This window comes from Mus caroli, unplaced genomic scaffold (assembly GCF_978045245.1).
Source record: "Mus caroli unplaced genomic scaffold, Mus_caroli_1 scaffold_1, whole genome shotgun sequence".
Lineage (NCBI taxonomy): Eukaryota > Metazoa > Chordata > Mammalia > Rodentia > Muridae > Mus > Mus caroli.
In genome coordinates, this window is record NW_028227256.1 from 49,862,432 (window position 1) to 49,873,119 (window position 10,688).

Below are 10,688 nucleotides of genomic sequence, written 5' to 3' on the forward strand. Positions count from 1 at the left end.
GCTTTAAGTACAGTTTATATTAGTACACAGACTTCAATTTATCAAATGTCACATATATCTTTCATGATTTAGGGATTTATTTCATTTATGAAGTAGTCAAATGAATCAGCTTGCCCTCGACTGTAACAAAATACTGCTTGGTGACTTGTGACAGACAGGGTTTTAACCTCTGACAGCGAGATTCATTGTGGAGCAGGAGCCAATCATAGATCCTGACGACACTTGTCTCCTCTAAGTTGGAATATAAAAAGCCACTTGGAATACAGTATACAGGATTCACTGGCGTGGCAGGTTGTCTCTCGGACGGTACATGCACTAATATTTCACTTGGCATTACTCAAAAGCAAAAAGGAGAAATAAGAACAAGGAAAAAAAGATTGTGCTGATTTTAAAATGATGCAAAAACTGCACATGTATGTTTATATTTACCTGTTTATGCTGATTGCTGCTGGCCCAGTGGATCTAAATGAGGGCAGTGAGAGAGAAGAAAATGTGGAAAAAGAGGGGCTGTGTAATGCATGTGTGTGGAGACAAAACACGAGGTACTCCAGAATAGAAGCCATAAAAATTCAAATCCTCAGTAAACTGCGCCTGGAAACAGCTCCTAACATCAGCAAAGATGCTATAAGACAACTTCTGCCAAGAGCGCCTCCGCTCCGGGAACTGATCGATCAGTACGACGTCCAGAGGGATGACAGCAGTGATGGCTCTTTGGAAGATGATGATTATCACGCTACCACGGAAACAATCATTACTATGCCTACAGAGTGTAAGTATCTGTTAAAGTATATCAACAGTTCTGCTGACTGCTGTCCTAGTGCTTATGAGAAACAGGTCTACTTTCAGGCTTTTAACAAGCTGCTGGCTTAGATGTAAGTAGGAGAGAAAGGAGGTTTTTTTTTTCCCCAAGATTTCCTGAGAAACATACCGACAATTAAATCTGTCTTGCTGGTTTCCTGGCAGTGCCAAATAGCTCAAAGTTAATATGCTGGCTCAGCTTTAATAGTATTTAATTTTATGCGGAAAATGTAGAATGCTTGTGTGTTCAGAGTCTCACACTATAATGTAAGAACTGTGCGATTCTATAGGCAGTGTTAAAGCATGAGAAATTTACAATTATATTTGTCTAAAATGTGCACTAGTTCCCCCTGACTCACACTAAAGAGAGATCTCTGCTGGATGTTTATTTGAACTCTGTTCCACAGTTAGAGTGCTTTCTGTTATTTAAAACTGTCAGTCTCAGAGCTTCTATGCTCTTTACAAGCTAGAATATTAATTGTGAAAGCTACTGCACTGGAAAGTTAAAGAAGTTAAATATTAAATGCATTATCATGAGCCACGGTGAAGCAGGCATAGCAAAATAATACTCAGGATCGAGTATCAGAAAACACTCAGGAAATGAGCATTAACTGGGAGGTCATGGTGTGAAATGCTCCTGTGCCCCTTCATAGCACTGCACTGAGAGCGTCCTGGCTGTGTGCGTCCAGGCAGGAACAGTGATCGACAACCCTCTAAAAGATTTAATTCTTTATGAGAGGGAGGGCGAGGACCGTTACCTACAACTGCCGAATTGCTTCTGGGAGATAATACATTTCAGGCAGTTCCTGTTTGAGTTCTCCGAAAAGCAAGTCAGGTAGCCTTAGAGAGCAGGCAGATCATGAAAGATTTCTGTGCCATGTGTCTGAGATCTTGTTTTAATACCATGCTTTAAACACTTAAAACCAGACATGACACAGTTTCAAACCAGCCCTTTCCTAAGCAATCAGGTTACGATACAGCAAATAATTTTCATTTATGACTCTTGGATCAAACAGTTCAGGAAAAAGTCTCCCTTATTTACATGGGGTTTGGAAAAGCAATTGTTAGTGCTGAACTTTCAGTGAGAGGCTGGCCCCAAGGCCACTGCTTTCTGATTTTTTTAGATAGCTTGAACATGACCTCTGAGGTTTTTGCTAATTAAGATTTTGTTGTTCCTTGGAATAGCTCTTCCAGAGCCCAAGTGTCACAGATGTATTATATTGTTTGCCATTTCTGAGGTTGGTTAAATTGCTCCCTGTGTCTTGTCTCCAGGTAATTGAGGCCTGGGGGAAGGGTTTCTTCCTCCAGACTGACTGGTACAGCTGCTCAGTGAGTGTAACTGCTCAGATTCCCAAAGAATTCTAAGTGGACGTTCCGGCACGCTGTCTCTTAGTCTCTAATCATCATCACTTGAAAATTTCATGTGCTGTTCATTCTTTTGCAAAATATCCCTTAGCCCAGAGTTCTCTGGAAGGGGAGTAGAAGCTACATAAACAGGTGAAAATACAGATGTCGAAAAAAAATTCTGAAAAGCTAGAGCAACTATTTTCTCTGATGTTTCTTCTGAACCATGAATGAAGTTCCACATAATATTTTATTTTAAAAGACCACATACGTACACACTACCCCAACAGCTGATGTTAAGGAGTGAGTTTGTGTTTTGACGGGGCCTGATGTCAGTCATTCTCTTCTTATTCCTTTGTAGCTGACTTTCTAATGCAAGCGGATGGCAAGCCCAAATGTTGCTTTTTTAAATTTAGCTCTAAAATACAGTACAACAAAGTAGTAAAAGCCCAACTGTGGATATATCTAAGACCCGTCAAGACTCCTACAACAGTGTTTGTGCAAATCCTGAGACTCATCAAACCCATGAAAGACGGTACAAGGTATACTGGAATCCGATCTCTGAAACTTGACATGAGCCCAGGCACTGGTATTTGGCAGAGTATTGATGTGAAGACAGTGTTGCAAAATTGGCTCAAACAGCCTGAATCCAACTTAGGCATTGAAATCAAAGCTTTGGATGAGAATGGCCATGATCTTGCTGTAACCTTCCCAGGACCAGGAGAAGATGGGCTGGTAAGTGATAACTGAAAATAACATTCTAACAACCGTGTTACATTTTTATTCCTGACATGAATGATAATAATGAAAAAGAAATACTATTTTCTATGCTCATAAGCCAGACAAAGTATCTTACTCCAAAGGTAGGTCTGTACCCAAAACAGTAGGTGTCAATCTCATGTCCCCTGAGGGACATGAGCCCCTTGATATTCTTCTTACTTAGCATGAAGACCAAAAGCCAATTTCATCATGCTCTTAATTCCACAAGGAGGTCCTTACTAGGAATTAGATGTAATGTCCTTTTCACTGTAAGTCACATAATTATGTATAAACTATGAAGTCTCTGTGTAACTGCAGATTCTGGTTTCTACCCAACAAATTAAAACCTTTCCTTCCCGTTTTATGTTTCTTTCCTATGTTTTATATTGAAAAATGTTGGTTCCACATAAAGTAAAAAAAACATTAAAATTCTAATTAAAATACCTTTATATGCATAGATATACGTGATTAAATATATTATACTCAACACTTCTAGTAAATATGTTCAGTACTTACAGAATGTTGAAGCCATGATATGTATATAGATTACTTTGTGAAATATTGTCAATAAAACTGTAATTTCTAACCAAGCTAACCTTTGCCTCCTAGCTTATCTTGGGACTCCTTTAGCATACTTGCATAGGAATTGACTTAGGCATTACCAATGAACTACATAGTGAGTCAGTGATAGGACAAGATCTCATATATTATAAAAAATAATAATAAACATATTTAACCCTCCAAAACCTGAGTTACTGTTCTATGTTACTTTTATTTATTTATTCTGCCTTCAAAAACTTAATGTGAACATATGGTTATTTCCATCCACTGTCATAGTTTACACCAAAATATTGTACTTAGAAATAATAAGCCTGGTTACCTTTTAACCTTTGGATTGAACTTGGGAATATATAGTCTGGGAATCAGATCTGTTGTGAGTGAAACCTGTCATTTGCAGTGCTATGATTTCCTAAATGATCTATTTTCTTTATATATGCTACTTAAACACTACACTCTACAAATTATGCTCTCTTTGACAATATAGTCTCGTGGTAAAAGATAAAATTGCTATCAATTATTTAAGAACATTCTTTCTCATAGATAGTATTTTAATTACCAAGGTTGCTAACAGGTTTTAATTATTTACAAGATGGTTAGAATGCTATTCCTTAGAGTTTTCCCTCTAAAAGGAAATGGTCCTAAATGCACTGGGAGACTGAAGCTGTCATGGTGCATGCAAAGTCTTCTCTCTTCCTCTTCCTTCTGTTCCTTCTGCTGTGGTCCTGAGGATTGACCCAGAACCTTGCACATGAGGGGCAAACCCTGTTCTACCAAGCTCCATTCACTCCCAGTTCATCACTTCTTATAAACCTCTTCTTTGCTTCTTTAAGGATTCTCTTTCCACGCACTATACATACAACCACTGTCATCATGCTAGTTTCTCTCTTCCCACTGTAATCCATATAGTGCTCGGAAAGAGCTAATTTGCTCTGACTTTAATATACACATTTCTTTCAGAAAAGACCTAGGGGAGACCAGATGAGTACCTATCCATCCAAGAGTCATTAGTCACTTGCAATCAACAATGATGAAAAGCATGCTCAGTCCTCTCACCGACCCGCCCACCTTCCCTCTGTTTCATCTTATACATATTTCCCAGGCATCTGTTCTGCTATTATGTGCTATTATGTCTGATAATAGTATGAAAAGAAACAAAACTCTAAAGGACACAAAAGGAATGACCACAGGGAATGCCTGATGCTGTTAGAGACTTTAGGGCCATGAAAGGAAAAAATGAAGTCTAGTGTATATAAAAATTCCTTAATTCTGCAGTTCTTTTTAAAAAAGGGGGGGGGGTTTAAAAATGATGTGGTTTTTTGTTTGTTTGTTTTTCCAATAATGATTTTTAAGGTAGGAAGGATTTCAGGCTCCATTTACATAATTGTTCTTTCCTTTTCACACAGAATCCTTTTTTAGAAGTCAAGGTAACAGACACACCCAAGAGGTCCAGGAGAGACTTTGGGCTTGACTGTGATGAGCACTCCACGGAATCCCGGTGCTGCCGCTACCCCCTCACGGTCGATTTTGAAGCCTTTGGATGGGACTGGATTATCGCACCCAAAAGATATAAGGCCAATTACTGCTCAGGAGAGTGTGAATTTGTGTTTTTACAAAAATATCCGCATACTCATCTTGTGCACCAAGCAAACCCCAGAGGCTCAGCAGGCCCTTGCTGCACTCCGACAAAAATGTCTCCCATTAATATGCTATATTTTAATGGCAAAGAACAAATAATATATGGGAAAATTCCAGCCATGGTAGTAGACCGCTGTGGGTGCTCATGAGCTTTGCATTAGGTTCGAAACTTCCCAAGTCATGGAAGGTCTTCCCCTCAATTTTGAAACTGTGAATTCAAGTACCACAGGCTGTAGGCCTTGAGTATGCTATAGTAACTTAAGCACAAGCTACAGTGTATGAACTAAAAGAGAGAATAGATGCAATGGTTGGCATTTAACCACCAAAATAAACCATACTATAGGATGATTTATGATTTCCAGAGTTTTTGAACTAGATGGAGATCAAATTACATTTATGTCCATATTACAACTACAATCTAGGCAAGGAAGTGAGAGCACATCTCCTTGTGGTCTGCTGAGTTAGGAGGGTATGATTAAAAGGTAAAGTCTTATTTCCTAACAGTTTCACTTAATATTTACGGAAGAATCTATATGTAGCCTTTGTAAAGTGTAGGATTGTTATCATTTTAAAAACATCATGTACACTTATATTTGTATTGTATACTTGGTAAAATAAAATTCCACAAAGTAGGAATGGGGCCTCACATATACATTCCCATTCCTATTATAATTGGACAATCCACCACCACGGTGCTAATGCAGTGCTGAATGGCTCCTACTGGGCTTCTCGATAGAACACTCTACAAAGTAAGAGTCTCTCCCTTCCAGGTGCATCTCCACACAGCACTAAGTGTGCAATGCATTTTCTTTAAGGAAAGAAGAATTTTTTTGGGGGGGGTTCAACTTTCAGGCAACTCTCTAGCACAGCGGGAGTGACTGCTGCATCTTAAAAGGCAGCCAAACAGTATTCATTTTGATCTAAATTTCAAAATCACTGTCTGCCTTTATCACATGGCAATTTTGTGGTAAAATAATGGAAATGACTGGTTCTATCAATATTGTATAAAAGACTCTGAAACAATTACATTTATATAATATGTATACAATATTGTTTTGTAAATAAGTGTCTCCTTTTATATTTACTTTGGTATATTTTTACACTAATGAAATTTCAAATCATTAAAGTACAAAGACATGTCATGTATCACAAAAAGGTGACTGCTTCTATTTCAAAGTGAATTAGCAGATTCAATAGTGGTCTTAAAACTCTGTATGTTAAGGTTAGAAGGTTATATTATAATCATTTTATGTATTTTTTACATTATCAACATTCACTTATGGTTTCATGGTGGCTGTATCTATGAATGTGAAGTTTCAGTGGCTCCCAGTCAAATCTCAATGCCCCACCATTTTAAAAATTATAAGCATTACTAAACGTACCAACATGTATCTAAAGAAATGCAAATATGGTATCTCAATAACAGCTACTTTTATTTTATAATTTGACAATGAATACATTTCTTCATTTATTTACTTCAGTTTTATAAATTGGAACTTTGTTAATCAAATGTATTGTACTCATAGCTAAATGAAATTATTTCTTACATAAAAATGTGTAGAAACTATAAATTAAAGTGTTTTCACATTTTTGAAAGGCATCAGTTTTATGTCATAATGATTAATTGTGGGCTTTTAAATTTTTATTTTATTATAAGTTTGTACAAAAGTTTGTACCAAAAAGGTTAGTACAGAAGTTTGATTTAGGAACTCTAGTTCTGAGTGAAATTCCCAATGAATTTGCTTTATATATACAAAAGCAAAGACTAGTGTCTCCTGTTCCATTTCTCTCTACCTTAAGCTAAAATCTATTTAATTTCATAGGGTCTATTTTAAATGCATTGCAATTGGCAGTGGTATATACTCCTAGGGCTACACACTCCACCGAAGTGACAGGGACACAGGAAACCACAGTTCTTCCCTAACACTTAATGGGACTGGCACACTTTCCTGAGCACTGAGGCCACCAATTTTCAAACCGAATAGCAGAGTGACTTAAATTACCAAGAAGTCCTTGTGTACCATTGAGCAGGAGTATATCTAAGCCCTTCGGTACCACTGTGTAGGAGTATGTCTGAGCAATTTCTTCCATCTACCTTCATCAGGTCAGGGATGTGGCTCTGTAGTGACTTAAGATTAAAGGGGAGGTGACTAAAATTCTTTTATGCTACTATTTCTGAGTGAATAATTCATAATTAGCCAAAATAGAATTTTAGCAACTTCTATTTGTATATTAATCATAAGAAATTAACATCTAATTCCCAACACATTATGTTTGTTCAATCATTCATCCTAACAGGAATTATTAAAATTGTGATATGATAAAAATCCATCAAAATAATCAAAAGTCCATTTTTAAAATATAAGACATGACTACTACCAATTTGATAAGTAGGAAATTAAACTTTAAGTGGTGATAGACAAGTCTTGGTTTGCCTGGAATGTGACAAAAGTTGAAATATCATTTACATGGCCGTTGAGGTCTAAGACACACACTGCAAAACATCACAGGAAATGTCACCCCTTTCCTTCATCCTTGAGTGGAGTCCAAGCAATGAAATTGGTACTGAATTTAGTTGGTTTCTGTCTAGATAGAGTTTGTAAAGACTTGGGGGGAAAGTACATTAGAATGGATGGTTTGCAGCAAATTTATCTTTGTTGACACTTAAAAATCTAAATAGGTAGAAAATTGAAATACAATCTACTGCATTACATATCAAAAATACTTCAGTGAGTAAGATACTCTCTGAAAAATGCATGGTGTTCTTGATTTTTCCCCTATGAGGCTGTCCATTTATTCTGACAGACATAAAATGTATGTGTATCAGTGATATGCAAAGTTCACACCAGTCTTAACATTATACTCAATGTTCTTGATACAGAAATGCATACTTGCAATGGAACAGACAAACACTCTTTGCTTTGTTGTTCCCAGATTTCTGTGGCTTATTAAATTAAAGTGTAATATCATTTATAATAGGGTGAGTTTTTAATTGTACTCACATCATATCCACATTTGCCCTAAAAACTCACCTCAGTACACTTTCCTTGTACTAATTTTATGTCTACAAGATAAACATAATAGTACCTGTTAGAATGTATAGTAGCCTCAGATTTGCATCCTAAAGAGATTTATTGAAAGTTCTACTGTGAAAATCAATTATCTGACTTGATTAATTTTAAAAGTAACTTTGAACCAAAAATTTAAAAAGTTAATTTACTAATTTACCCTTTTGTTTTCCTAACCACTCCAGATCACCCTGTTCAAAACTTCCCTGCGTGTTTTGTTTTTCCTAGTATCTTGTGAAAAGACCTTATTCACAACACAATTTGTTTATGCGGTTTGGCCTCACATCCTGCACAGCTTTTTCCAGATCTGCTCCCAGGGACATTAAGTCTGGCTAAGTAGCTAAATACTCCTGGCTCTGTTCCTAGGAAACTCTGGATTTGGGCATTACCTTCAACTAGCCAAAACAACATATGAGCACAGGAAAATGTGGCTACATGATGTCATCAGTCCCTGACAATACTGTCACTGACTTAAGAAGGTGGGACTCAAATGGAAAACAGTAGTTTTCTGAGTAGGCTATAAAGGCCTGAGAGAAAAACATCTGCATTGTTAGTAGAAACATTTAGAAGGTTACTGAGGCAACTGTCTAGTTCCATGACCCAAGAATATCTTTTTGCAAAGCTGCATACTTCTTCAGTATCTCAATGATGGAGTAAAGTATGTGGCTACCTGCCCACTTTGTCAAAAGATAATACTGGGAAATCCCAGGTTATCTGGACCTTGAACCTGGTCAGGTGTGGTAGCCTAGAAATGCTAACAAAGAAGGGGAGCACCCAAACTCCTTTTTTTTTTTTTTTTTTGTCGAGACAAGGTTTCTCTGTGTAGCCCTGGCTGTTCTGGAACTCACTCTGGAGACCAGGCTGGCCTCTAACTCACAGAGATCTGCCTGTCTTTGCCTACTGAGTGCTGGGATTAAAGGTGTGTGCTGCTACCACCACTGCCACTGCCACCCCCCACCCCCTGGGCTGATGTGCTTCTTTTATTCTTCTTGGAAAACATGCTGTACACTCAGCATTGGTTGGCTAGTTTTTTTGTTTGTTTGTTTGTTTGTTTTTGTTTGGGTTTTTTTTTTTTTTTTTTTTTTTTTGGTTTTCTGAGACAGGGTTTCTCTGTGTAGCCCTGGCTGTCCTGGAACTCATTCTCTAGTCCAGGCTGGCCTTGAACTCAGAAATTTGCCTGCCTCTGCCTCCCAAATGTTAGGATTAAAGGCATTGCACCACCACTGCACACTCAAACTCCTACTTGCAGTTCTTGCAGTTCTGTGTTGGCAGTCAGTGAAATTGTTCCCAAGTCTGGAATATACCAGGAGCTGTGACTTGGAGTGAACAAACACTGAGTTCTTGGGTCAAAATTCAAGATAAGTGGCACAGGGTAGCCAGCTACCTTTCCCCTCACTCATAGGATATGGTGCTTCCCTATCATCAAAGAAAAACTACACCTAGTTAGAAACTAATGGGAGGACGAGATCTGCTGCTGAAGGGCCAGGAAAGTTGCCTCAATTACAGAGGTGTGTACACTTGAACAGTCAGCTCTTTCCAGCCTGAGCAGAAGTTTGACCCAAACGTCTGGACCTAGCCCAAACAAAACAAACCAGGGTCACTTCAGGGAAAGCTCTGTGACAGAGACTGGAATTTGGCCATATATAGTGACACAGCCTTATCTGGTATGTTATCTTGTTAGTCTGCTTAACCTCATGTATCTTGTTCAACTTAGCAGAAATAAGCTGCCCGTACACAGTGTTTTGGGCAAGACATTGGAATGTGAGCTTTTAGGAGAAATACATATTATTTCCGTTTTCAAAATCAGCAGGTTGAAGCTCAAAAAGATTCATAGCTAAAAGGTGACAGACAGTGACGAAGGCAGGATGTGTATACTTGATGGCTAAATGCAAATACAACTGGAACAGGACAATTTTTCAAACACTAACTCTTGTCTCAACCTTTACCTCAGTCTAAAGAAGAGGCGTAGTGCGCTTGTTTTTTCTTACATCCAGTTCAGCCTATGTGTTGAGTATTAAAACAAACAAACAAACAAACAAACAAACAAAAAACAAACTCCTACCAGTGTCTGAAGCATCTTTCTTTCTAGCAAATTCTCAGCTCTGATCAGCTCATGGGATCTTTACATGCGCATGAGCTAGCTACTCTTTGACTCCGTTTGCTTAGCATACCTTTAGATTTGGTAACTAAGCCTCAGCTCAAAGCTAAAAGCTAAATAAACATGATACATTTTCCTTCTTTGTGACTCCAGTTAGACAAGAACTTCCTGGAATAATAATTTAGCAAATGATGGTTTTTTTTGTCAACAAATGCATTAAAATGTAATGTTAATATCTAGTTCTATATGTAAGGATGATTAGAAATGACAACTCTATGCACTGCCTGTAAAAGGGCCCTGACCAGACAAGTGCTTCCAATTTGTTATGTTAAATTAAGTAAAGTTTTGCCTGAGACTGCCTCTGGTGTGTCTATGTAATTAAAGTGGACATTAACTAAGTATGTTAAGAAACTATAAGCCTAAAT

At 37.7% G+C, this 10,688-nt stretch overlaps 1 protein-coding gene across 1 annotated transcript; it reads left to right on the top strand.

Moving 5' to 3' along the window:
• The first annotated feature begins 354 nt into the window (after positions 1–354).
• Mstn (myostatin) lies at positions 355–6,063 on the top strand. The gene is made up of 3 exons (XM_021168439.2): positions 355–769; positions 2,504–2,877; positions 4,866–6,063. The coding sequence occupies exons 1-3, from the start codon at positions 394–396 to the stop codon at positions 5,244–5,246; spliced, it is 1,131 nt and encodes a 376-aa protein (XP_021024098.1). The 5' UTR covers positions 355–393; the 3' UTR covers positions 5,247–6,063.
• Positions 6,064–10,688: the final 4,625 nt, after the last annotated feature.

Excerpts from the sequence above, each read along its gene's own strand:
- Mstn (XM_021168439.2), top strand. The coding sequence starts at position 394 with ATGATGCAAAAACTGCACATGTATGTTTATATTTACCTGTTTATGCTG. Across the intron at positions 770-2,503 it reads CATTACTATGCCTACAGAGT|CTGACTTTCTAATGCAAGCG; the intron begins GTAAGTATCTGT and ends ATTCCTTTGTAG. Across the intron at positions 2,878-4,865 it reads GACCAGGAGAAGATGGGCTG|AATCCTTTTTTAGAAGTCAA; the intron begins GTAAGTGATAAC and ends CTTTTCACACAG.